General features: G+C 45.5%; 10 protein-coding genes across 10 annotated transcripts; 5 read left to right on the top strand and 5 right to left on the bottom strand.

Moving 5' to 3' along the window:
• Positions 1–180: 180 nt before the first annotated feature.
• On the top strand, positions 181–1672 carry BGW36DRAFT_449438 (uncharacterized protein; the record flags this gene model as incomplete). Its single annotated transcript, XM_046221785.1, has 3 exons — positions 181–282; positions 342–936; positions 1016–1672. 3 exons carry the CDS (start codon positions 181–183, stop codon positions 1234–1236), a joined length of 918 nt encoding a protein of 305 aa, XP_046073715.1. The 3' UTR covers positions 1237–1672.
• Positions 1673–1853: 181 nt separating this feature from the next.
• BGW36DRAFT_377578 (uncharacterized protein) lies at positions 1854–4613 on the bottom strand. Its single transcript, XM_046216010.1, has 6 exons — positions 4487–4613; positions 4078–4441; positions 3789–4014; positions 3703–3734; positions 2256–3635; positions 1854–2204 (listed from the first exon to the last, which is right to left on the bottom strand). The coding sequence occupies exons 1-6, from the start codon at positions 4582–4584 to the stop codon at positions 2148–2150; spliced, it is 2157 nt and encodes a 718-aa protein (XP_046073714.1). The 5' UTR covers positions 4585–4613; the 3' UTR covers positions 1854–2147.
• Positions 4614–8677: 4064 nt separating this feature from the next.
• BGW36DRAFT_260922 (uncharacterized protein) lies at positions 8678–9243 on the top strand (the record flags this gene model as incomplete). Its single annotated transcript, XM_046210068.1, has 3 exons — positions 8678–8784; positions 8849–9025; positions 9081–9243. Coding segments are annotated over 3 exons (447 nt in total), but the record flags the coding sequence as incomplete, so codon positions are not given.
• BGW36DRAFT_157723 (putative C6 transcription factor) lies at positions 9065–11770 on the bottom strand. Its single transcript, XM_046209559.1, has 4 exons — positions 11419–11770; positions 10617–11365; positions 10133–10559; positions 9065–10024 (listed from the first exon to the last, which is right to left on the bottom strand). Exons 1-4 carry the CDS (start codon positions 11691–11693, stop codon positions 9349–9351), a joined length of 2127 nt encoding a protein of 708 aa, XP_046073712.1. The 5' UTR covers positions 11694–11770; the 3' UTR covers positions 9065–9348.
• A 670-nt stretch (positions 11771–12440) lies between these two features.
• On the bottom strand, positions 12441–13742 carry BGW36DRAFT_426918 (glycoside hydrolase superfamily; the record flags this gene model as incomplete). The annotated part of the gene is made up of 4 exons (XM_046220333.1): positions 12441–13257; positions 13311–13338; positions 13391–13674; positions 13729–13742. The coding sequence occupies 4 exons, from the start codon at positions 13740–13742 to the stop codon at positions 12441–12443; spliced, it is 1143 nt and encodes a 380-aa protein (XP_046073711.1).
• Positions 13743–14395: 653 nt separating this feature from the next.
• Positions 14396–15365, bottom strand: BGW36DRAFT_157596 (uncharacterized protein). Its single transcript, XM_046209558.1, has 2 exons — positions 14741–15365; positions 14396–14674 (listed from the first exon to the last, which is right to left on the bottom strand). Exon 1 carries the CDS (start codon positions 15238–15240, stop codon positions 14791–14793), a length of 450 nt encoding a protein of 149 aa, XP_046073710.1. The 5' UTR covers positions 15241–15365; the 3' UTR covers positions 14396–14674; positions 14741–14790.
• Positions 15366–18549: 3184 nt separating this feature from the next.
• On the bottom strand, positions 18550–19767 carry BGW36DRAFT_377561 (uncharacterized protein). Its single transcript, XM_046216009.1, has one exon. The coding sequence runs from the start codon at positions 19561–19563 to the stop codon at positions 18586–18588; it is 978 nt and encodes a 325-aa protein (XP_046073709.1). The 5' UTR covers positions 19564–19767; the 3' UTR covers positions 18550–18585.
• A 186-nt stretch (positions 19768–19953) lies between these two features.
• On the top strand, positions 19954–21569 carry BGW36DRAFT_157574 (uncharacterized protein). Its single transcript, XM_046209556.1, has 2 exons — positions 19954–20111; positions 20208–21569. The coding sequence occupies exons 1-2, from the start codon at positions 20012–20014 to the stop codon at positions 21290–21292; spliced, it is 1185 nt and encodes a 394-aa protein (XP_046073708.1). The 5' UTR covers positions 19954–20011; the 3' UTR covers positions 21293–21569.
• BGW36DRAFT_157580 (MFS quinate transporter) lies at positions 21570–23789 on the top strand. The gene is made up of 4 exons (XM_046209557.1): positions 21570–21923; positions 22000–22438; positions 22490–23143; positions 23211–23789. The coding sequence occupies exons 1-4, from the start codon at positions 21847–21849 to the stop codon at positions 23631–23633; spliced, it is 1593 nt and encodes a 530-aa protein (XP_046073707.1). The 5' UTR covers positions 21570–21846; the 3' UTR covers positions 23634–23789.
• A 464-nt stretch (positions 23790–24253) lies between these two features.
• On the top strand, positions 24254–25327 carry BGW36DRAFT_358746 (putative NAD dependent epimerase/dehydratase; the record flags this gene model as incomplete). The annotated part of the gene is made up of 1 exon (XM_046213998.1): positions 24254–25327. The coding sequence occupies one exon, from the start codon at positions 24254–24256 to the stop codon at positions 25325–25327; it is 1074 nt and encodes a 357-aa protein (XP_046073706.1).
• Positions 25328–25349: the final 22 nt, after the last annotated feature.

Raw genomic sequence — 25349 nt, 5'->3', positions numbered from 1 at the left:
TTGACAGGAAACTTTTCATTTCATGGCTGTCTTATTTGATTTTTTCAGTATTTTGTTGTCCCCCCCTCCATGTCGTTCATTCTAGGAATTGGCATCCCATTCGTTTCCCTTTTATCTCGCCAATTTCTGAAAGAAAATATTTTTTAATAAATTTTTGTTTGTCCGCCTTCGTTGTACCAGATGATTAAGATTGCACTGGCCGGGACGAGTGGTCTCGCACAATACATCGCTCACTATATATCGACGCAGACATGCCACCAATTTTTCTTCCTATCACGCAACGTCAGTTCTTGTTATATCTGCGATATGCCATCATAGATTCATAGCTAATGGACACATAGCCGAACCCCGGCCTTACAGCAAAAGGGTGGCAAGTCCTCCCTGTGGATTACGGTAACCTCAACGACGTGCGGTATAAGCTCGTGGGCGTCGACACCGTTATATCGACCGTATCCGGCCAAGCTCAACACTCTCTCATCGATGCTGCTGCCCAAGTACATGTACGGCGTTTTGTGCCGTCCGAATTCGAAGGCCCTCTTTATCAGCGCCCGTCAACAAGTGACCCTCTTGATCGCGGGCAAAAGCACGCACTTTCTCTCTTAGTCGAGAAGCAAGAGCTATATGGCATGCAGTTTGCAGTTTTTAGCTGTGGCATATTCTACGAGAGGTTCTACCCCGAAGGGATGGCATCGCTGCAGCTTGGCGCTGGAACGCATATTTCTGGAGAAGGAGACTATATTGTGAATCTCAGACAACGAACGGCAATAATTCCATTTAGCCATTCCAATGAAGTTTATGTACGCATGACTTCAGCCGAAGATGTGGCTCGTTACGTTGTTGCTGCGCTTGATCTTCCTGACTGGCCGAGGGAATTCTTCTTACCAGCCGAGAGAATGAAAGTAGGTGATATTGTGACTATGGCGGAACTGGCTTGTGGTATGCATCCTCTCTCTTTCAACTTTTATTTTTATCTTTTATATTTTGGATTTCTATCTTAACTAGCTTTTGCTGTTAGGTGTTGATTTTCAACGACAATATGTTGACGAAAATGCCCTGAGAAACGCCATTTCATATGCTGTAGCTACGGACAACATTTCACAGCAATATCGCCTTCATCATTTGATGGCTACCTTGCACGATCGATATGACTACAGTTGGGTGAGCCCTCACCAGCTTGTTAACAGTCCATCGAAGCAGTTCGCTGAGTGGTTGTTGGCCGCATGGTGTACAGAGTAACCTGGATATTCAATTTGACCAGGAAGGTGTTCACTTCACATTATAATCCCTCCGCCGGTCGCAGGGCTTTATTTTCACATCTATATTTGACCCATGAATATTGATTGACTTGGAGTTTTAGATGGATATGGGCTAAAAGTTAGGGTACAAGGAGGGCTTGGTGTTTCGGTTAATTCCTACTCCCTATTTTTTTTACATGAAAACAGCGGGATCTGACTACGACAATCAACGGCAAACTTCTAACAATGCATCGTATGAATGGCAGCTTACATGAAATTCCTCTAGTCCGGCACATTTTTTCCCTTACACGTATGTTTCGACAAGCGAATTTCACGCAATGGTTATACATATAAATAGCATAATATTATCCCTTAGAATCATAATAACTTTCGCTCATTCCGGCTGCCCTGACTCGGAATGTTTGCTAACATCAAACAAGCAGCCGACCGATCCGTCGTTTCAGCTGCGACAGCGGTGGCCGGACTGCACCCAGCTGGTCAGCCCTGCTCTTTAGTTGGTTTTAGTTAGTATATGCAACTAGCTACGAAGCTAGGCGAGGCAGGTAATGTATATTAGTCATGGAAAAATGATTACATACGATCCCTGGAACGTTATTGCGCAAATAATAAATTAGTAACCAAATAAGACGGTTATAGAGGGACTCGCTCGCCATTTTTTATTCAAGCAAAAGCGGTGTCATATTATTATCTAATCAGTAATGAACTCTCAATGAAAGCCCCAAATGCTGGAAATATGGGCTTGGAATACGACACTTGAGCATAAATTTCTGGAAAATTCTTTACGTTAGGGAGGCTTATAATCGCGACCCTCATAAGTCCTCCTAAAAAAAAGTGGGCATTTGGTCTTCTTTCATCGCAGGAATGCGTGGGTTCGCGATGCTGAATATAGCCTTAAAGTATGGTTCTATCTTCAAAATTCATTTCCTCGATGAATGAATCCCAAGTATTCTGTATCATTGTCAGTGTATGCTTAACTGAATTAAATGTCAAGAAACTGACCCAATCAAAATCCATCTCGTTCGGCATCGCAAAGAAATCCTTCTCCCAAGGAATACCATCAATACCATTTATCAGCTGTAAGGAAGCCTTCCTCGATGCAGGAAACTCCTCTAAAGATGGTTCCGGGGTTATTATCTTCTGAGATAGACCAATATCAGTATTACTAGCAGCATCGCTGATCTTCGACAAAGCTTCAACAGTTTGGAAGCTTGACAGCATTCTGGAAAGAATGTTATGTATCCTGCAAGCCTCACTACAGGAGCTCTTTGTAGTTTCCCATAGAGCACAAGATTTTTCCAACGCTTGTAATAAAGCGGAGCTGGTATGGGAAGACACATCGACATTAGCTGAACCTCGCCGTCGTAGTTCTAGCTCTAGAAACAGTACCATGGCAGCGAGAGTGATTGTTTGCCTAACATGCGCAAACTGGTACCACGATGGCCCTAACAAGTTTTGGCAGCCAATGAGAGCTAGAGCTGAGGAGATACATCTACTCCGGGAAAGGCTGTGCCGAGGGTCCTGTCTACCCTTAGCCATAAATTTCCGATGTAGTGTGCACATTCCCTTGTGGTACATGACTTCGAGATTCAAGTTTGAAAAGTCCATGTAAGTTCCTTCGTTATACGATTTAATCGAGTTCATTGTATCACTGCTGAATTTCATGTGGTTTGGTATACATTGATGTACCTCGCGTAAAGTGCTGTCAATATCAAGAACGGCGTCATAGGTCAACTGGGGATTGCTATTAAAGTCAGCAACGCGACCTAGAGCCTGTGATAGACGCCCCTTGATAATCAAATAAGTCACGGCTGTGGGCTCCGTTAGCGGCCTTGAAGGCGGCAGAAGATTGATATCATGGCAGTCGGATAACTCCCAGTCATAAATATTGCGCGGTTCAGCAGTATCCGTGTAAATGGCAGGAATCATGCGAGGAAATCCGCCAAGGAATGAGGCCATATTATCCATACTTATCACGGAAAGCCAGACTCGACGACGATACTCTGCATGGAAAGCCGAGATGGAGGAGCGCGTGGAATTTTGAAAAGGATCTCGGTGGTAGCCCATATTTATTGCTACTCGAACAATGACACCTGTCATAATCCAGAGACCACGGCTGTTATCCTCTCGACGATTGAGCTCTGCGGTGGCGTTGAAGCGCAATGTTTCTAGTGTATATGGTAAGCATTTGGCAATGTCACCAATTAATAGACATTGAGCCGTTCGCATCCGGTACAGTTGAAAAAGTGACTCTGAGATTCCCTCATACTCCGGTGGTTCACCAAATCGATGATAAGCAAGCATATTGATGCCAAGGATAGAGAAAAGAAGACCTAGCCATATAATGCTTGTCTCCGAAGGGTCTTTCCAGTGCGTAGAATACTAACTATGACGTTAGCAAGGAGAATATGTACGCCAAGATTTGGGTGAAGATGGAGGAGGCACTTACTTCGCGCATGAAGGTTGGCTCATGTAGAATAGCTGTTCAAGATGTGAGATGCTAGTCCTGTGCATGTGGATAGGGCTTTGGCTCACGAGGAACTGATATAGGGAATGTCGTGCGATCAAAGAAAAGGCATATCAATTTGTCAATTTCAGATTTAGGTGGTAAAGTTGATAGAATTTCCATTTTTTCTATCGGCTTGACCTGAGCAAAGAGTAGACTCGATCCGTCAACATTGTGCGAGATACTGGGGTGTATGTCTTGGTAATACACTTGATCATCCTGCGTTTGATTCCAGATCCTCTTGAGGCTGTTTATCTGAAGGATGATTAGCTGGATGTTGAGGTACGCTGTATTCACATTTATAAGAGACAAGCATACCTCTTGCAACACATCATACCAATCATTCGCACCTCCATATACGGAATGCGCTTCATCTATTACTGTTGTATCGGTACTATATGACACATCAGACTCTACGGCAGGGATAGCATATTTGGTCCCTTTTTTTGAATTTTCGAAACTGTAAACCGTATTGCTGCTAGATGGCGGCACTCTTTCATTCTTTGTTATAAATTTCTTCACCAGATCCTCCAAGTGATCTATTCGTTGCTGCATTTTATCTTTATGTTCATCACGGCGGTCTGTGAGAGGATATGCATTTTTAGAATTTTCGTACTTGCAATCCGACTGCTCCTGTCGTACTGTGCAGTTCTGGCAGGGTCTCTCACGGTTACATTTTAGTCTAACTGCGTCAGCATTGGTCATACAGACGAAGATTGATACGCACTTTCTAGTGCGGCAGGAGTCACATGACAGTGGGACACGGAAGCGCCGGGCTGGTTTATAAGTTCGCTTGACGGCTGACATAGAAGCTTGAGAATTCATAGGCACTAGATGGATAAATGGGATAAAACAATTGATACCCCGTGTCGTGGGTTCTTTGCTTCTGGATGGAGGTGGGCGGAGCAACGAGACACGTGATTTATATCCGCGGACTTAGCAGACCGTGCCCTTACCCTAACCCTAAGGAGCGACTCTCTTACGTAGATTCTACAGGATCGAGAGGGAAAGGAATTTGGATATTTAACGTATTGACATTCCAGATGAATGGCTAAGAAGGTACAGTAATATCAGTTGCTGCCAGGCTCGTAATGCTGAGATCATACGGGGCTAATCTCCAACCATATCGTCGCACCATCCATGTCGAAAGACGGTAATCAGGCTAGTCACCCAAGAAAGAGATGCACCGAGAAAAACATATTATGGCAGGCGATTACAACTCAAAACCGCTGTTTCGTAAGAGCCGTTCACGAAGTAAGCTAATTGAGCTTGAGCATATTCTCTGCCGGGCAACAACCAGCACAGTCCTAGATTTAGAATGAGTCTCTGATAAAACCGTGCTTATATATAACAGGACTTGGGCCTTACACCAGAGCAGTTGTCAGGGCAGCCACAGCCAGGTGGGTCTTCGCAGCAGTCTTGTGCAACTGCAACTGCAGCAAGAGTCATAATGAGAAACGAAATGATGCGCATGTTGATTTCGTATCGCCTTTAGATATTTAGGTTTTTGAAACTGATATGAAAGTGTAAAAACAGATGGAAATACGGAGTAGACCTGCAAGGGGGAAGCAATGACCTTTATAGTTTGAGCATTCGAGAGAAAGTCGGATCTTTGGTGACTGTGCAGGATAAGCACATGTGATGTCATGCTAAACGAGGAAAAGTCCACCAATTGAAGAAAGGCGGTCTTTTAAATTAGTCTGTGTGTATTGATCAAGAGGCCAATATATTGGCAGCATGCTTAATATTTGAAACTTGCTATACCATTAATTGACTGAGTAGGTAACACTTTGTGTCGGGGACACAGCAACCCCCCAGGGTTGTAAACCCAATTAAATGAAAAATAGATTACGCAGTACTCCGTAGGATTTGTGATTATATCCAAGTTAAGCCTTCTTTGTAAATAAGCATAAGCACTAGTGCAGGCTCTAACACCTCACGTTGCCGATCCTTCCACCGAGATCCGTTGAGCCAAATCATCTGCCTGCTGAATTAAGTCTTATTCAGCGCTATGTTAGTAGAACCAGCCATTCAGTTTTGCATCCATCATGGTGTCTTGGAAAGGGACGTCAGCAGGGGCATTTCGTGGTCTAAATAACAGACTACCGTGTGATCGAGCCTAGCAAGATAGCTACTCATGGAATTAACGTTCGATAGTATCACCTTTTCTGTTAGACATGTTGCATCAAACGTGTTGACGCAATAGTATGAGACCATTCATTTATATATTCGATATAGCTAACTACAAGCGTTCATATATAGGACCGTTGTGCATCGAACGGTTTATTAGATATATGTATTACATAATTCAGGTATTACTTGAGATTGAGCAACAAATTAGTGAATGCTATGCTTAAAGACACATCATGACTTTCAATGCGCTATCCTCTTTTATGATGAGATTTATTTTCAAAATTTACTTCTTTTTTCTCTTTTTATTCCTGCTTCTTGTTTTTCTCCTTCCTTGATGATCAGACGCAAAATCACGTGTAATCTAACTTTGGCTACATAACGTTTCTGAAGAATTTAATGATGCCTTTGGCTACGGTTGATATCCCAACTCTAAATTATACGCTCTTAAAGAATTTTTAGTATATCCAGTTACGAAGTACATACTTTAGATATGTTATAATGAGGGTGTATGGATGCCATAGAAGCCATAGCTACACAAGATTCTGACCACGTGAGAGCGCTTGAATGTAAGAAATTTGGCGGTTTCGGCCTTCTTAACCATTCAAAAGTATGATGTAACAACTAATACTTTGGGGCACTTGTGATGTATATGATATACAGCATAGTCTAGTATCAATTTGACTAGCTTTAACTGTTGTTATTAATTTAATATGGTATCATTTTGCTGGATGGCTTCAACTGATGTCTAGTACCGAATGTATATCATGATGATCCCATGATAAATACACTCCATGACTCTTGATAGTTTGCGAGAAAGATAGATCTTATGATAGCACTGAGAACCGATTGAATTCTTGTCTGCCACTATAGGTAATTATTCAACTATGTATTCTTAAAATTTTAGCACATTAGAATAAAGCGTTGAAAATATTCCTACTACGACAAATTTGCACAACAATGCTGTCTAATAAACATACAAATTTTAAAAGCCGGGGTACCTATTGATCACCAAGGTCTTCAGTTACGTGGACTGAATAGGTGTGCCACGATGGAGGTCGTAGTTATAAATTTAAACTGAATAGAGATGTAAGACGGATTTTGCGGTTTGGTGTTGGAGGGTAACGTAATCAGAAATTTCATGGAATTTTATCCTAGTATGCATGCTGTACTGGACTTAGAAAATCATGTTTATATAGATCCGTATTTATAGTCTCTCACCCAGTTTCAGAGCCCACCCGAGAATTGCCGAGATTGACAAGTCAATAGTATAGCTTTCAAAGCTAGGAAAGCTATGATGTGTAACTTCACTCTCGCTAAAAGCTTCTGCGACTTCACACAAGAATCGAATGTTAGCCTAAACCATTATTGTATTTAGTTTCCGGAGATCAGCTTGTGCGAATCAGTGGTCGCCATCACAGAGTCGATGACACCACGAGCCGTGGGAATCCAGCCACGCCACCGCTAATTCTCGGAGTATTCTCGGGGTCTATAGGAAGCAACATGGACGAAGAAAAGAAAGTAACAAGACAATTCAAACTCAAGGCTTTTACATTTGGCCTTTTTAAAGCCGCGTTTGCTCTACTGAGAGAAGCCACAAAAATATGCGCAGTCGATCGCTGCGGTGCTACGTCAAATCCCCGCACTGTCGGGTGTCCTAATGTGGGAGGGAGCAGCAATGCTAGTTAATAGCTGATGGTTTGCTTGCACTGGGCAGGCGGAAGCGGCGAAGTCTGACAGTTTTCCGCAGAATGCTGTTATTCTTGCCCTCTGTCTTGGCCTGAAATAAGTTCTGCGTAGTAGGAGAACATGCCGAAGCCCCAACCATCTCCCTTGTCAAGAATCCGAGTCAGAAATATGGAGTATTTCGAGTAGTACACCTGTTCTCGTCCATATATTAATTCAGTGATGGCCGCCCCCAACGTAGTATGTGTGCTTGCATGATGTCTGGTCAAAAATCCTTGCACCATGAGTTGAGTGCGTCAATTACGACAAAAGCTGCCAGCAAGCAAGTCACGCCAACGCTGCACTGGCATTGAAAGCTTGATTGAGGTGGAGACGATGATTTGCCGTTAGGTTTGTTGGATTGGCCAGGCTAGAGAACTAGTTGTACACGGTATGACCAGTTGACAGGCCACAGGACCACCCGAGGAGTCTAGATCACGAGCCCTCTGGACGATAACCAAACTCACAATCGCCTTTCTTTCGCCGCCGTGCCCCAAGCGTCGTATCTGGAGCTAACTAGACAATAATAATATGTAGTGATACAAGGAGACTCATTATTGGTACAGGCATGTGCGCTTATCGCGCCACTTCTCAGTCTCGAAGTTTAATAAATCGAACGAATCCCTTCTATCGTCATATATGAATCGGAAACCCCAAGAGAAACGAAAACCGCCTTGTGGAATTAAATTAAAAGGAACACGAACAAAATGAATCATGCGACTTGGCCTCATTGGCGCTGGTGAAGAATCCGGTCTGTTTGTCCGTTGCACAGGCGGGGGACCCTTACCTAGCACACGGGCCTTGTTAGCATTGCGACCACTAACACTTGAACAGCGATTGGGAGTTTAACCAAACCTGCCGATTTTCTACTTTCTTGTGTGATATTCAAACTGACATCTAATTTTTATAAACTGGGAGATTTTTGTATTTAATTCCATTTTGTTATCCTCCTTCTATTGAATGCTGGCTCGTGATCAACCAATGGTACCTGTTGCAAACCGAAGAGCCCAGCATGAATGATCTGCACCATGCTGAGTTGGCGATCTCGCTATTCAGGCGCAATGATAGCCAAGCGAGCGGCGACAACAATACAAGCCCGGGAGCCCAATCGGTGTCAGCATTGCTTGGGGCTGTTTTAGGGATTGCACTATTATTTGTTTGTAGCATGATGTTCGTGCTCCTTTATTCCCGGCCACATTTGATGGAATAAACCCGTCTAACCCGGAATAAATAGTCTTGCAGTGTACCTCAACCGACGTGCTTGTAAGAAAGGCGATGACCACGGCGACAAGAACTCGGTAGAACGTCTGAAAAAGCTCGAGGCTGTCTCGTCGACTCGTAAATTGGGAGAATGGTGGCCAACAGTTAAGGAGTCATTGGGTTTGTCGCAGGGGTGTGACAATTTTGTCTGGTAATCTTTTCCCGGCTTCAATATTTGATGTATGAGGGAATGATAACAATTGCAGTGTCATCTGTTTCGACCAGGTTGAACGTACGCACGAGATCCACGAGCTAAAATGTTTGCACGTCTTTCACAAGCAGTGCCTGGAGAGATGGTACCTGCGGAGCCATTACACGTGCCCAATGTGTCACCAAGCTTTTTTTCAGGAACGGCGTCGTTCTACATCGGATTTTATCTGGATGGTGTGATATAGAACTTTGAGTAGTTTATTGCAATTGTATGCAAGATACCCTTTTCACCTTTCTCATTTCAACATGATGGAAGGCGCAATTCTAAAATGCAAAGTAATCCGAGTTGAAGTCATAGGCATTATTGTTGAATTGATTCCAATCCAAATACCCTTCTAACCCGGACGCAAAATTTTGCACAAAACTCAAATCTTCAACCGGCGCAGAAATGCGTCGTGGTGGGTCGAGAATCTGGTCAAGGATGTGTGATAGCTTCTGCTCGACCTCCTTGCATACGGCATAATTACCGTGACTTGGGCTTGGGCTGGCCACCCAGGCTAAACATGAAACAAAGACACTGAGATTACGAATGATTTCTGATCGTGGAAGGTGGACAGATGGAAGACGATGTGCCTCTGGGTTTTGAGTTTGTCGTAAAACTTCAAATGCAAGCACACATGCGCTAGGCAGCCCATAGTACAGAACAATCCACGAAACTTGTTTACTTCTGTCGGTAGTAGCTTCGCGGTCGTTGCAAATGCGGAGGACGGTGGAAAGTAAAATTCGGGCGGTATCAAATAGAGGCTTTGGGCTAGCCTCAGTGTATTTCACTACTGTGCGGTGTAAAAGAAAGTGACTGTGAAGATAGTCGACATATAAGAGGAATATTCCCATATGTTGATCATAAAGCGGGTGATTTAGGTCTTCTTGAGAGAGATAGTCATATCGAAGATGCGCAGGACATTGCTCCCATGCTTTCCTGGCACGTTCTAAAATTGCCCTGCTCGCCCTCGACTTATTAGTTTTTGGTTCCAAACGGAGAGCATAAAATTAAAATTGAAAAGAACAAATAAAACCTAGAAGAATGGAGAAAGAACGAATAACATACTCTGCTTTGCGGGGAACATCTCGCTGATAGCCATCCCCCAACGCCAACTCGAGAATTTCTTCTCGACAAACCGAAAGTTGGAGTCTAATGCGAATTATACTCGTTCGGTGTTTAATCCCATCCTTGTCCCATCCATTGACATCGACACGTTTGAGAACTTCTTGCTCAGCATCACCTGGTGTAAGGAGCACCTCATCATCGATGTCGTATGGGAGAGCAAGAGAACAATATCGGAAATTAATCAAAGGTGGTCGTCCGACAAAAGTTGCCTCGCTCTTGTCGACGAAAAATGCAGCAGCGAAGCAGCTCCGTCGTAGCTGCTTCAAAAAGAATGGGCAATTCTCATCAGCTGGGCCATCGATCTTGTGAAGGCCAGAGGCGTATACTGTCGCCGAGAGCTCACTAAGTCGTCGCCATGCTTGGTAGCCTAGTGAAATCGTATTAATCCCGAAAAAATATATCCTTTTCAGATGTATAAACTCACTTGAGTCACCGTACTGCTGTGTTTTCATCACCACATCGGTATACTGCGCATACGCGAGTATTTCGTTTGAAGAGGCAGCATGGTCACAAAATGTAAGACACGTACTTGTAGCGTCAGATACCTGTGATAATAGTTGGTCCTTCACTTCTGCGCTTCCCTTCTGATTATCACCATTCCCTTTGAGGTCAGCAAAAATGGGATCCTGTTCATAGCAGGCGAGCACTGAATTTCCTGCAAGGGCTAATATGAGTGCAATTGTCTCCCAACGCATATTCTCGCCAGTGAACGTATCGGTATACTCATCAACAGTCATCGTCTTTGACCGGGGAATAGGTCTAAACGAGTTGCGAAACACCTGAACAGCAAGCTCACTCAATCGAGTCTCTGTCTCAGTGGCCTCGAAACTGTCATAAACCCGGCGCGTGGAAGATATGATTTTTTCAATGACAGAAGACGGATATATTCTATACCATTTCTTCGCGTAGGAGCGGGTGATTAGATGATCGAGAAAAGTTAGGTTGTATAGCAAGGCAAGGACACGGAATCCGGCTTGTGCACGCTCGGGGTCAACGGCAGCTGAAACGGTTCCCATGGGAGTCTCGGAATCAATAGGGATGTCTTTCTGGTGTTCAGCAAGCACTGCCGAATAACTCGTGGACCCCAAGTAGCCAGGTGATGTGGCCAATTCCAATCTTGGTGATTTTGTAGGAGCTAGGTGAGCCGCAAGTGCAGGACTAGAAACTGCAGAGCTAATAATAGCGGTTTAAGCCTTCAAACTAATCATGAATCGGAAAGTATTTACCTAGGACTTAGGACCTTGTGAATCCTGTATCTATCATCACTACGGTATGACGCGTCCCCCTGACTTTTAGTTAAAACCCCAGTATTTCCAGGCGCGGGTCTCTTTGTCATTGGCGAAGGGTGGTAGAAGCAATGCTGTACCATATTTCTGGCAGTGCACCGGTCACAAACAGGGCGGGTGTGGTCGCATCGCAGTTTTGACTTGCGGCATGGTTCGCAGGACTGGGGCTTGCCATTCCGACGAGTGGTAGCAGATTCGGAGTGAAATGAGAACATATTCCCCCAGGTCTAATGAATGCCAGATTACAGTCGCCGTCCTACTGCAATAGTACCCAATTAGGCGATCCACGTCGGTATCAAATGCTGTTCGAGCATCTGCGAAATTTGAGATGTCGTCTCGGCTTTCGGAGCTCGGAATCACCCAGCCAATCACACCGCGTAGGTTATTCCGTGCGGCCACATTAGTATGCTCAGATGCTGAGGAATAAGTAGGGCCTGTTTCAACTTTGATTCTGGAATCTCGGGTGTAGAGATAGTCCTGGAGAAATTGACCTCTCAATCAGGTTCGTGTATGTAGACTGTCTACTGTAATTAGGTGGCCATTGAAAAAATCTTGGCTCCTAAGTTCGCTTCTCTCAAGGATTGATAGATCTGATGCTCTTCTTTCATAGATGAGCCTTTAGTTGTGACTATCAGAAAGACTACTAATTCTGAAAACGGGAACAGACTCTTCATACGTATTTGGTGCACGATGGTTCATTTCTCTTCATGCCAAGAACACCGGTCCGTCACAAGGTTGATGTTGCAATGTTCCTCCATGTGTTTTGAATTAATCTCCACTCAGCAATCTGTTCTATACCAGATAATGCTGTCAGGTTACTGTCTTTGGGATATGGATCATATGCATTGCTATGCCATCAGGCAAAGATATCATAGTAATTCGATCCAACAAATATAACAGTTGTGGCCCGGAATATAGTGCCACGTATTCAATTATTCATTCAAGGGATAAAAAGCCGGTTCTCATAATTCTTCTCTCCAGTGTTCTTCCGACAGAGGTAGCCCGCCGGTCAATCCATCACTCATTTGCAATCTCAGTCCCTGCGATCTTTCTTTTAGGCTGTGTGTTAGTGTTCTTAGATGGTCGAATCGAGGAGCATCCTCGCCTAACCCCCAGGCAAAAACTCCTCCTAGTTGACTCTTGTCGACTATCAACGGGATCTTCTTCGATATCGCATCGGTTGTATCCCATGTCCAGAAAATGTCTTCTACCTGGTCCCAATAGTAATACCCACCGCCTTTCGTATCATATCGGCCGTGTTCTGAAGCTTTGGCAAAGGACTGGGCTAGTGCTGGTGGGATTTCATCATGCCAGGAGAACGCTCCTGTTTGCCCGAGATCAGCGCCTGTGACCGGGTCTTCCATCAACACAGTTTTGCATCCAACGGGGTTTACCGAACACCCTCCTTGGGAGCTTGTTTTAAACCACTTCACATAAAAAGCGAAACCTAGATTTGCCTTTTCATGCAGAACCCCGTTTTCAAGATAAGTATGTATTCCATCCAACGATAGTTGCAGGCCTGTATGATGCTTGGTGACTTTGTCACGTCGATTCATCAGGTCGTAGGTCATAATATTGAAAAAGTCCAATAGCTCATTGAGAACTGGAACAGTCTCTCTGGTAAAAGCAATCATGTCTCGCCGTAATCCTGGTACAGCCGCTGAAATCAACTTATCTGGACCGAGGGCGTTCCGAATTTCAGAAATCAATTTAGGATACGCTTCGATCTCCCACGATTTCCTGGTATTTGGGACAGTCTTGTAGTCTTCTCCATTCCCACTGTTTGTAAATTGGTCAGCGTCTGGAAAGAGTGGTGTAGCTAAAAAGATTACCCCGGATATTCCCAGTCAATATCCACACCTAACGTAGAGTCAGAGTACAATTTACACCATACCGGCATGGAATTAGTTACCATCTGCTCCAGTTCGCTGGAGCATTGCTTTTACATTCAGAGCAAATAATTTTCTACTCTTTTCACTGGCGGCTGCCACTGAAAAGCCATCGGTATCGCCCCATCCCCCGATAGCAATCATAACCGCAGTGGTTTCAGGGAATTTAGCACGCACGTCCTCAACAGTGGTGAATAGGGGCCAACTCGATGCATTGGGTACATTAAATGCCGACGAAGGCATGAAAGCCAAAGCAACGTGTGTCACGTTTGATACGAGCGACGGCTCGGGGACAACGTTATGTTGGCTAGATAGTTAATCAGGATTCCACTTGGGACAAGGACGAACATGACGATCTCACCCTGTAAGATACATGATGCATCGTTTAGCGTGTGCTACTTGAATTAGAATGATGAGACATGATATGAGTCTCCTTATATCCATTTTTGCGTTGTGAATTGACCTTATTATCAAAGTATGCGTTTTCGATCGACGACCATATGCAAGCAGCAAGGTGGAGGAACATCGGATATTTGTATGTTTGTCCTGTTTGCTGTCTTTGATCACATGAGATAATTGTCAGTCTTCAATATGAAGCGCTGGGTTTGTTGGTGAAAACAGGGGATTCGGCGCTAAATTGATATCCAAAGAAAAAAAAGATTTCTTGACTTATTACAGTCATCTAAAATTGATGGCAACGTTGCGCGTTTGTACGAAGTTTGCGACAAAAAGGCGGCGAGTGTGTGCCTTAGGCACACAAGTTGATATCACGTGACTGCAAGTGGTATCAATTTTTACAGGCCTTCTTTCAACTATTAAGATTTTCAAATGAATAAAAACTACTAGGAATAAATATAGTGTTGCGCAGTTACCGATAATGTCCCCACTTATTGTGGAATGGTGACCACAAACGGAAGATTCCCTGTTTTAGAACTTAGTTGTGCTTTGGCTACGGCATCTGAAAGCGTTGGTTCTTTACGAGCCTTGGTCTAGAAGTCTTATCGTTTCTTTTACATATTGAGAGTCGGAATATATTGAAAAGACAATTAATTCAATGATGTTAAGTTCAACATATGGTCTTAACTAGACGGGCCGTAGATATATCCCATCCTGTTATCCAAATGCAGGAAGACGTAAAAGAACATCGATTTAAGAAGCGGATATCGAATGGCTCTTTCTTAAATCTATAACATAACATCATTGCTGCCGAAAGAAAGCAAAGTGAAGAAAAAAATGTCACCATAGCCAAGTAGCAGAAGAAAATTGAAAACCGACTACCAGTTGAACAGATCGAGATATCGAGTGAGCTATTGTCTTACAGTTAGTACTTATTCTCGAGAATGAACAGACTTTTTGAGACGTGGAGTACCTACTGGGCTCAAATAGCTCAATTTCCCGTAATGATCTCATACTCATCCATAACTTAAAAGGGGACACCGCCGAGGAAGCCAGTATTGAATCCCGTAGGGAGACTAGTGATGGCGCCTCCAGGGACTGGCTTAGTTGTTCCGCTAGTGTGAGGGCGACGCGTGTGAGAAGGATGGGGTCGGTGGGAGTGAGATGGATGAGGCCGGTGGTGGTCGTCGTCCTCACGTTTGTCGAGGTATCCGTTGCTACCACCTGGGAACTCTGGGGGAGGAGTACCACTAGGATGCGGTGGGGGAGTGAAGCTATCGGATGGCCAAGGAGGCATGCTGCCAGATGACCAAGGAGGCATGCTGCCAGATGGCCAAGGAGGCATGCTATCAGATGGCCATGGAGGCATGCTGTCAGATGGCCAAGGAGGCATGCTGTCAGATGGTTGCTGGTTAGGCCTGGCTGCAGACAGCCCGATCAACGGGGTGGCGGCAATGATGATTTTAGAGAAGTGCATTGTCGAGTGTTCTCTTATCTGTTCGTTTTTTTATCCTTTGTTTTGTCAGTAAGGTGCCGTGCGAACTTTCAAAGAGAATGGTGAATGAAAGAATTTATGGTCTCTATTTTCTTTCCTTTCCGACTATGTACACGCTTGCCGGAAGCTGGGGAGATAGAACGGAGAGGATAGAGGATTAGATCATAAAACCAGGTGGTCATCACTCTTATATCCCAGCGACCCTATGGCCAGATAGGGCCATCTTGCTTAAGTTAGAAGTCAACACGATAATCAAAGCGAAATAACCGAGCGAGCAAGGTGGATCTGCAAAGAGCACAAGCAGCCCACCATTCCATTATCAAGAGCGTGCTTGACTTTTTGGGTGGTGTGGTTGCGCTGGTGGGTGGGAGAGATACAGTTCGATCATGAAAACCAGCCAATAGTATATGGAGATGCATCTAGGCATCCGGGCGTCTCGCTCTTTAACCAGTAACAGAAGATCATCAACGCTTGTGGTGGTAGAAGAAACACGGAAACGTTTAACAGACGCAAATTATAGACTTATCATTCTAAACGGCCGGGCTACTTGAATGTAATTGGCCACCAGCCCCGAAGCCAGGAACAGAGCATTGAGAGCAGAAAAGGAACATGAGATGATTTGGCGGGAACCATGTTAAAGGGGCCATTATAGGCCAGGGCCTGCCGGTAAATTGCCATTAAATGGCCCCCGTCAATCCCAAAACTAACACTCGACCGTCAGAATTTGCTTCCCTCGTAAACCTGTACGAAAGGCCACTCCAATTGCCGGGGGCCGGGCCGACGGCATAAAAAAGCTTGTTGAAACATACATGACACCAAGTGGCTGGCTCTAGAAACCTGGACTCTAGAATAGATACAGCGACTGCTACTATATCAGCGTTAGGTCGCCTCTGAATAGCCCGATGATTGACCTCGTGTGATGTAATCTCGGTACTGACTGGGCATACTTCTGCCCCAATTTTGTTTCTGCTGGCGATTCGAGCCTACGAGAAGAAAAACGATCTTGTAGATCAGAATTAAAACGACCACGGCAAATTCAGGCGAGGCAATTGCTGAACTCCAGTGGCCGCACTTGAAACACGCTCTCACTGAGCCGTAACTTATCGGAGGCAACTAGCCCACAGCCCCAGTCTAAACAGATGTGGGCACCCGTTGTCCATCACTCTACTCCCACCAATGTCACATATGGTTCTGGGTCCTTACAAGTTTCAGGCCTCGCGATCTCCACTGTGTGCCATGTACTGACGACGCAGCAGATTGCCAGACCTGGTCATTGAAAGTGACCCACGCGAACCATGCAATGGCTGATTCTGGATGGGGTTCGCACAAAAAGAGAAAATGGCTCTGTTCAAGTCTAGACCTTCGAAACATGATATTTCATCGCGTTAAAACATTTATTCCGACGCGTCATCGGATGGGATTAATTAGAGTTTGGAATCTCTTAGCTCTTTCGTAGCCATCAGCGTTCTGTGTTTCGAGACATCGCCCACCCCATCGCCATCCTGTGTAGTATATACTGGTGTGGCTCGATATATTTTTTCATTATTGCGCAATATAGTCAGGAGTCCATGAATTCTATAGCTAACTCTGACTGTAGGCTGGAATTATCGCGTGAACGGTATCACACACATACTAATATATCCTGCTTACCGGCATTTATCCCCGGTAGTTGCAGCGACATTTGTGACGTTCGGTGCCGGTGTTTATAAACTCTCTGTATATAGGTTTAGTAGTTGCGAAACAATATCGGTGGCAGAGGTTTCAAGCGCGATGAGACCCTGCCTTAGATGGTTGATCAGTTCTCAACGATCAAGCGGTGTGCACTACATCAGTGACACAAAATGTCAATAATACTATACATCGATGTCGTGTTAGCCTAATTTAGTAACAATGGCTCTTTATCTACCATCATTGTCGCTATTGTGCTGCTGACTCTCCCAATCAACGGCGCAATACTTGTGGCAGGTATCGTGGAAAGTGAATCGAATCGCGAATATGAAGAATCACGACATATTCTCTAGTCAGCATGCGCGGAATCAATAGTCGTAACATTTGTGCATCTAAACCATTTTGATGCACATTAGAGTTTTGCACGACAATTCCTTGGGTTTTTCTAGCCCAATGTACTCTGGTAAGTATATTGGACGTGTACAAACCCGAGCCGAACAATAACATAATAGTTGCGATTAAAATCAATGTTGCAGTGAATATTCGACAACGATCAGCGACGCTCTGATTTTTTAAATTGCAATGTTGCAGACGAATACATAGCGGTTGAAATCTATGATTTAAATTTTCAACTATGTAACTCAGCTTTGACCGGTTGTCGATGATCGCGACCGGAATAGTCTAGTTGCTTTAGTCGAGGAATCCAAGACCTTGGAAGACTGACCTCTTCGTATAGTATATAGTACAGAACTATACTGACTGCTGATGACGAGATAACATGGACGTACCACCATGAATACGTACTCTCAATTTCCTAGCCGCAAGGTGACTTAACTTTTCCATTTCGGCCTCTTGTTGTTTTAATGGCATGCGAAGCCACGTGCATTACTAGTGTAGGACGTCCTATTTGCTCTATTTTCAGGATTATTGGGGTAATAACGAGGGAGAAATAGGGGACTTGTTTGCTGATAACTTGTCTTTTTGCTTTTGTCGCTCTCCTTTCATTCTCTGAATGATCGACACCGGCGAGGCAAACTGCGCGCACGCTCTTGCTGTTTGGTTGAAGCTTCAAGGCCACTAATCTTCCCCAAAAGATCATCACCGATTTTTCACTTTTCAAAGTCCACCCCTAATGTTAGCAATGGGAGGGAATGGAATTCCTTCTCGTTTTTCTTCACAAAGAACTGAGACTGTCGCCGCTTCCGTTCAAGAAAGCGAAATACCTCACGGCACATAGCAACACATGGTTGTATCATTATTAATAATAATTATATTCAAATAGATGATCATTCTAGTCGGATTATTTTAGTACCTAGGTAGTACTCCTAGTAATTTGTATGACCTTTATTAATTAACACTTGGATGATCTATACTTGTATCTTATGAGAATCTTCTGTGTCTGACAGACGTTAGTTTGAAAGTATCCGTTACATGTAGTAGCGCTTAAGAGACAGCACAATTGCAATGTTAATAATTCTATAACTGATATTTATTGTTAGGAGTCTGTTCACGAGAAAATCCGTCGGATATACTATCGTATACTATTTGAGCGCAGTGTGCTCCATATGTTTTATATGCCTTACGATACAAACTTTAATGTTAAAATGATAAATGAAGATTGCGTTATACTTCTCCAACAGTTCCCTTGATTGGTAGTGTTTAGTTTAATAAAATATTCTCCCAGTCCTGCTCATTCAGCCATTCCACAAATGGCTTGGTCCTCGGCCTGACCTTTAACTGATCAGGCTCTATGAAGCCATCTACTCCCCCCATATACCCAAATTCAGGCAAATACCCCGTTGCGTCGAGTACCTCCATTGGAATTCCAAACTCGCGGTTCATATGCTCGGCTGTCACTTCAACGTAGTCGGCCGGCTTCCCTGAGGCTTTGGACCACAGGTCAACAATCTCACCCAAAGTGGGAAGACTATCATACGCGAGCAGCTTGACGCCTGGGTCCTCAGTCTCAATCAATGCTTGTACAAACGGTCCAGTAGATTCACGGGGATTGATTATCGGCATAATCTGCTCCTTCTTCATTGGGATTATGAACTGATACCGTCCGGTGTTTGAGTCCAACTTGCGAGGCTTGACCAACGGATTACTCGTGAAAGCGCCAATATAAATATAAGAAGTCTTCTTCGCAAGCTCCGGCTGCTCCGTCTGAATATATTCGACAATCGTAGCTTTGGAATCCCAGTGGTAAGAATGAGAGTATTTACCCTTGGAGTGTTTCTTCATCGGCCCAAGGGCGGAATACACGAAACGCTCGAGAGTTGGAACAGCAGCAGCAACAATGGCTGCATTTCGACCGTGATCTACCTCGATATTGAAAGCTTTGTCGCTATCGGGAGGTCTCTTTTGTCCATCGGGCGAGGCGACGTACGGACCCCAAAAATCAGTGTTGAGGAAGATGGCATGAACACCACTGAATGGGATTCGGAGGGAGTTTATATCCGACAAATCGGCTTGAACAACATCGGCACCGAGCGCTGCTAGCTCTTGGGCGGCGGCAGATGACGGGTTGCGTGTGATACATCGTACTTGCCAATTGGGCAGGCCCAAAAAGGTGTGGGCAACAGAGGATCCTTGATTTCCCGTGGCGCCGACTACGACGATAGTCTTGGTGGTTGCCATTGTTTCGTCGACTTGGAAAAGCAAAGAGAAACTGGCTTTTTAAAGCAATACCGAAATATATATATGTATGATGAAATTTCAGATGGCAGCCAAAAGTTGGCTGTATCAATCGATGATGAGCCGTGTTGTAATGCAGGATTGATTGATCGGTTTTCCGAATACGCTGCTGAGAGGAATATATATACCCAAAGCTATACTCCAGGCAGCATTAAGCTCCTCTAATCCCATCATTCTTAGTATATTGTTGTATATGTGAGTAATTCGTGTTGGCTTACTGACAACAGAGCCGCTGATTGGCTCAAAGAGCGTAAGCCACCAAATGGTCTTGGCACCGGGGCTTATGGGACGTCGTGCACTTTGCCTGTGTTGGAGATTTCCCCCCAGTCCATCATCACCACCATTTAGAGTCGCAAAGTTTTAGCTGAATGGCCGGCGTTATCTAGGTGATATGACAGGCCGAGGCAAGCTTAGCAATGGCAAGAAACGTCACAAGCGGATGAATACGCCGGCTCGGAAAGAGCAAAATCGAGTCGCGCAGCGAATATACCGTAGGTACTCTTTATCCTAGCTCATTTGATGTGTTTGCGGCCCAAATTTGTTTCCTCTTACTTTCTGTTTGTTGTGATGACTCAATGTGAGCTTAGGCCAAAGACAAAAGGAACGCCGAGAACAGCAATTGCAAACGAGAAATGTCTCGCCCAGATATTTGGAGATTAGGCCGCAGCCTGTCCCAGACGCTGAGGATCAAGTTAACATTGATACTGCGGCAGGGCAGCCCAGTCACAGTGACGGATCATGGAATCCAACTCTGCACTCAAATTATGACGAGTCTACGTCCTCGCAATCTGTGGCACATCGACAGCCACTTGTGGCTGAAGCGAACCAACTCGACCTGGACTATTGGGGTGCTATGACATCTCTGGGTATAGGCCCCGTACAAATGGGACTGCTAGATGCTTGTGTACCTTCATTGGGCGTGCTGGATTCAACACTCGACGCAATGGCGGATCCGAACATACCACCAACCACGTTCTCTGAACACGACCACCTAGAGGACGCTATGGGCCTTGAAGAAATCGGGACTATGAAATCAAGCGATACGAGCAGTCTTTCAAAGCAAACTAGTATCTTGCCTGATGCCGGCAGCAACAGCTTCGTGAACTACGATATGCAGGCTGCCCAGGTTGCAGACCCATATACAAACAGTATTGAATTGTCTCAAGTATCACTTCTTAGGATCTGTGTTCATAACGCGCGCTGGCTAGGGATTGACGTTGCTGGAATGTTTGGCTGGGATTGCATGATGCTCTGCTCGCCCTTCTACCGGCCAGGTACGACCGTTAAAGATGATCCCATGGCGCTTCTAGCCACAGTTTCAAGCCCATACACCCCGACTCATCTGCGACCAACGCTACCTCAGATCCTGTTTCCTCATCACCCGATACTTGATTTGATCCCCTTTCCGGGTCTCAGAGCACGCGCGATCACATTGGCTGCAACTTCACCGCAGTTGTTTGATCCGCTTGAGCTGAAGAAGGATATCGTCAGTGGCGGCCTCGTTTGCTGGGGAACAAAGAAAGACCCTGGTGGTCAGCCATGGGATATGCGTAGCTGGGAGGCTGCTCCCTGGTTTTTGCGAAAGTGGCGGTTGCTGATTGGCATGGATGGCGAGCTGTGGAAACAGAGCATGTGGTGGCAGAACATGAGAGGCGAGCTGCCTGAACTGTGAATTCCACGATGCGCTTTTCCTGTGAAGAGACAATAATGCCACTCTTCGCCGCCAGTTATGTTGGACAGACGTCCACCGCCACCACCATCTACGTATGTGTCCAGTCGAGATGTCAGACATCAACACGATGTCCGCGAGGCGAGATGCGATCGGGGAGATAGAAGAAATCGTCTAACGAAAACTAGACAAGCTTCTATCACGATATCGTGTGGCGGTAAGCACTACTATCTACTATATTATATAATAGTATATACTGCTGCTGCTGCACCGCCATTGTTGTATTCATATTCTCTGCCAGTGAAGAGAAAACCAACCAACACTGCAACGCTGCGCGGGAGGGCTATTGCGTGCTTGCGGGGACCCCAGCACGCAATTCTAGCGCCGCCGGCATCGCGATAGGCTGTAGGAACACCACTGCTGCTACAGCTGACGACGCCGGCCTTAGCTTCTTTGCGCTGGCGCAGGGTCCGCGTAAAAGGCAATTTTTGTATAAGATTACTGCCAGTATCGGCGACGAGAAACAGCATGTGGTGCGTCGACGACTCCGCGCTGCCATGGGTTTCTTCGAGATACCCGAGTTAAACACGCGCAAGGGCACGTTGCGCGCCTATAATTTAGCTGCGATCGTCTTGTGAGTACTTCTCCATCCGCCGCGATAATTGGCACAGAAGGTTCAATGCGATATCACTAACGGAGACTTTTCACAGCATTTCCTCGTTCCTCGCGGGCTATGATTCTGGCGTGGCTGGTGGTGTTCTCACCTACAAGTCTTTCAAGTCGGACTTTAAATATGCTGCCTCCAGCGAGTCCAAAGTGAGCTCACTAACCATCGGTCTGGAACAGCTCGGCTCGTTTTTGTCGTGCTTCGTCTTCTACCCGCTCACTAACAAGTACGGGCGCAAATATGTAATCGCCGCCTCCGCACTGATCTTTGTTGTTGGCGCCGTGATCCAGACAATCAAGACGGGGTCACTTGGCGGGTGGTTCGTCGGCCGAGTCGTTGCTGGTGTCGGCATGGGTGGTCTCAGCATCGTCGTGCCTATGTATTCGGCGGAGATGACTCCTAAGGAGATTCGCGGCCGGTGTGGCTCGTTCTATCAGTGGATGTACACGTGGGGAGTGTTTGCCGCTTACTGGATTGACTACGTAGGCATTCCCTGCAATATTTTAATGTGGAAGTCTAATGTTGGAATTTAGGGTGTAGCATCAAGCAATAGCATTGCGGGAACATCGCGCGAATGGCAGATTCCTGTCGGGTTGCAAATAGTCTCCAGTGGTCTTCTCTTCCTCGGCATGTTTACCCTCCCGGAATCAGTCCGATGGCTGCTCAGTCAGAAACGGGCCGACGAAGCTTGGAAGTCTCTCAGTTGGATTCGGGGTGACGAAGGAGAGAATACGCTCGCTGAATTCAATGAGACGCAACTGGGGCTAAGAGCTGAGAAAGCGGCCACCGACAACTTCACAATCCGCGAGCTCTGGCATCCTTCCAACCGGTTGCGCTTTATCATTGGACCGTCCATGTTTATCTTCCAAAATACCACTGGCAGCAGTGCTCTGGCTGTCTTTGCGCCGCAGTACTTCAAACTCATTGTCGGAAACTCGGGAAACCGTGATCTGCTACTAACTGGTCTTTTTGGCGCCATCAAAGTCGTTGGATGCACATTTTTCATTTGGTTGATGGCAGAGAGATTCTCGCGTCGCGCTCTCCTCATGGGTGGATCATCGCTCATGGCCCTTTGCATGTTGATCATCACGTTAATTGTCAAGTACATTCCCACTCAGTCTACTGGGTCTGTAACCAACGCTGGGAGAGCTACTGTAGCCATGATATACCTAGACATTGTGGTGAGTGTCTTTCCCACTCCCATAACTGGATCATGTCGATTATGTTATCGAAAGACTGACAGCAACGTTGCAGATATACAACTGCTCCTGGGGCCCCGTGCCATGGGCTTACGTCCCCGAAATCTTCCCAACTCGCATCCGTGCCTTGGGTCTAGCCTTCAGTATGCTCGCCCACTGGGCATCTTCATTCTGTTTCTCGTTTTCCAGTCCATATATGATCTCAAACATCAGCGAGTACACCTTCCTCATCTTTATGGGCTTTGATATCCTGGCAACCGTCTTCACCTATTTCTTCGCCCAGGAAACACGGGGCAAGAATCTTGAAGTCGCAGCCGGAACTGAATGGGAGGTTGCCGAGAAGATTGTGCCCGAGGGACAGGCTGAGCAAGGTGAGGCGGTTCCTGCTGCGGATCTTGGGCTGGAGGGAGATGGTAAGGTAGTTACTGTTGTCGCCGCCCAAGACACCTTCGGGTCTGGTTTAAAACATCGCTTTTAAGCTATTGCAACGTGATTCGATATCTGCGTTTTGAAGCCATGACAATGTCAGTTTTGGCTAGATTAGATATAAATCCTTTAGAGGAAATATTAGAATATTATCACAATGTACCTCGATTGCTAGTCGATAGACGAGACAGCACTGCGGTATCATGCATGAATCAGTAATCCGCATGGGCCCACTAGCTCGTGTAGAACTAACCGCAAATGGATTTCTCCACGCATACAGATGTAGAGCCTACCTGGCCAATCATGCTATTTGTGGCAGGCCAACATTCACTTGAATGCCATTTGTTTCGTATTTCGATCAACCCGCTTCTCTGTTAATGGCTAGACTTACACGAGATGTCTGATTTACGGTGCTGACCATGCTGCTATTCACTATTCCCGCCGGAAGCTCTCCATTCTATCGCATGAAAGCGGTTTATCAACAGTTCTTTCACGGAAATTTATGCACAGTCATCGCCATCTTCTCGTAGAGTTCTGTGAATTCTCGGTATGATATTTGGCCGACTTGCAAGTATAAATACCTGTAGATATTAGTCTCCTCTTCGAGAGAATAAACATAATACCCTCATCCCGAATCAAACACTAAACTTGTTAAGAAACATACTGAAAAACATGAGTCGTCGCACAGTTCTTGTCACAGGTGCCAATGGATATATTGGCAACGCGGTGGCAAAGGAATTCAACAGAGCTGGATGGAAAACGTACGGCTTGATCCGTCGGGCTGAAGATGCATCTGATCTGGAACAACATGAAATCCACGCCATCATCAGTAGTCCGAAGGAGGTGATATCAGCGAACCTCATCCCCGATGATCTCACGTTCGATGTGATCGTTTCAAATACGGAAGACTGGTCCGATTATATAACCCACTTCAACGATGTGAAGAAGATGTTGGTGCATCTGGGCCAACAATCCTTGGATAAAACTGGTATCCGGCCTCTCGTTTTACTTAGCAGTGGCTGCAAAGACTATGGCATGACAGGCTATCATGGCGATCCTGACCTTGCGCCGCATACTGAATCAAGTCCCCTCACCGCGTTCCCCATTCTTCTTCCACGAACGAATAGCGCGGCCAACCTTATGGAAGAAAGCCGTCAGCCAGATACGTCGCTACCGTTTGATGTCACTGTCTTGCGCCCCACAAATGTATATGGATATGGATCTAGCTATTACGGCGCCTTATTTGCCTTTGCGTCAAAAAGCCAGGAAAGGGGAGGTATTTTGCGAATAGAGGCTGAGCCTGAGAATATTATGCACTCTGCCCATGTTGATGACTGCGCGACGGCATATGTTGCATTGGCGGAGCATCCTCAGCGAAAGGAAGTCAGCGGCCAGGCTTTCAATATATCAAACATTAAATACGAGACCCTTCGAGACATTTGCAATGCACTTGCAAGCTCGTATGGATTGAAGGTTGAGTTCGCCGAGCCAAAGCCTATGGGCGAAGTTGTTCCGGGAATGATTGAGGCGTTGCTAAAGTACACACAGTGGGTATCTTCGGAAAAGGTTCGTTCCATTACTGGATGGACCGAGAGACGTCCTTCTTTCACACAGGGCATTGAGGAATACCGCCTGGCATATGAAGCTGCATTGGCTGCCAAGCATTATGGCACAGTCAAAATCAATTCGACATTCCAAGATCCTAGTGATGTAGTTCGTCAATGGAACAGGACAAAAGGTTTGTGAGTCAGGTGGTGTGGAATCGAAC

Source organism: Talaromyces proteolyticus (genome assembly GCF_021365285.1).
Source record: "Talaromyces proteolyticus strain PMI_201 chromosome Unknown BGW36scaffold_5, whole genome shotgun sequence".
In the NCBI taxonomy this organism is placed as follows: domain Eukaryota; kingdom Fungi; phylum Ascomycota; class Eurotiomycetes; order Eurotiales; family Trichocomaceae; genus Talaromyces; species Talaromyces proteolyticus.
This window is presented reverse-complemented; position numbering and strand designations above follow the sequence as displayed.

What these genes read in the sequence shown, in the direction of transcription:
- BGW36DRAFT_377578 (XM_046216010.1), bottom strand. Translation starts at nt 4,584, where the DNA reads ATGAATTCTCAAGCTTCTATGTCAGCCGTCAAGCGAACTTATAAACCA. An exon ending in AGCCAACCTTCATGCGCGAA is followed by an intron (nt 3,636 to 3,702) that starts GTAAGTGCCTCC and finishes CGTCATAGTTAG; the next exon opens with TATTCTACGCACTGGAAAGA. An exon ending in ACGAGATGGATTTTGATTGG is followed by an intron (nt 2,205 to 2,255) that starts GTCAGTTTCTTG and finishes ACAATGATACAG; the next exon opens with AATACTTGGGATTCATTCAT.
- BGW36DRAFT_157723 (XM_046209559.1), bottom strand. Translation starts at nt 11,693, where the DNA reads ATGTTCTCATTTCACTCCGAATCTGCTACCACTCGTCGGAATGGCAAG. An exon ending in CACAAGGTCCTAAGTCCTAG is followed by an intron (nt 11,366 to 11,418) that starts GTAAATACTTTC and finishes CGCTATTATTAG; the next exon opens with CTCTGCAGTTTCTAGTCCTG. An exon ending in GATGTTCCCCGCAAAGCAGA is followed by an intron (nt 10,025 to 10,132) that starts GTATGTTATTCG and finishes GAGGGCGAGCAG; the next exon opens with GGCAATTTTAGAACGTGCCA.
- BGW36DRAFT_157596 (XM_046209558.1), bottom strand. Translation starts at nt 15,240, where the DNA reads ATGCACTTCTCTAAAATCATCATTGCCGCCACCCCGTTGATCGGGCTG.
- BGW36DRAFT_377561 (XM_046216009.1), bottom strand. Translation starts at nt 19,563, where the DNA reads ATGGCAACCACCAAGACTATCGTCGTAGTCGGCGCCACGGGAAATCAA.
- BGW36DRAFT_157574 (XM_046209556.1), top strand. Translation starts at nt 20,012, where the DNA reads ATGACAGGCCGAGGCAAGCTTAGCAATGGCAAGAAACGTCACAAGCGG. An exon ending in AGTCGCGCAGCGAATATACC is followed by an intron (nt 20,112 to 20,207) that starts GTAGGTACTCTT and finishes ATGTGAGCTTAG; the next exon opens with GCCAAAGACAAAAGGAACGC.
- BGW36DRAFT_157580 (XM_046209557.1), top strand. Translation starts at nt 21,847, where the DNA reads ATGGGTTTCTTCGAGATACCCGAGTTAAACACGCGCAAGGGCACGTTG. An exon ending in CCGCTTACTGGATTGACTAC is followed by an intron (nt 22,439 to 22,489) that starts GTAGGCATTCCC and finishes GTTGGAATTTAG; the next exon opens with GGTGTAGCATCAAGCAATAG. An exon ending in ACCTAGACATTGTGGTGAGT is followed by an intron (nt 23,144 to 23,210) that starts GTCTTTCCCACT and finishes GCAACGTTGCAG; the next exon opens with ATATACAACTGCTCCTGGGG.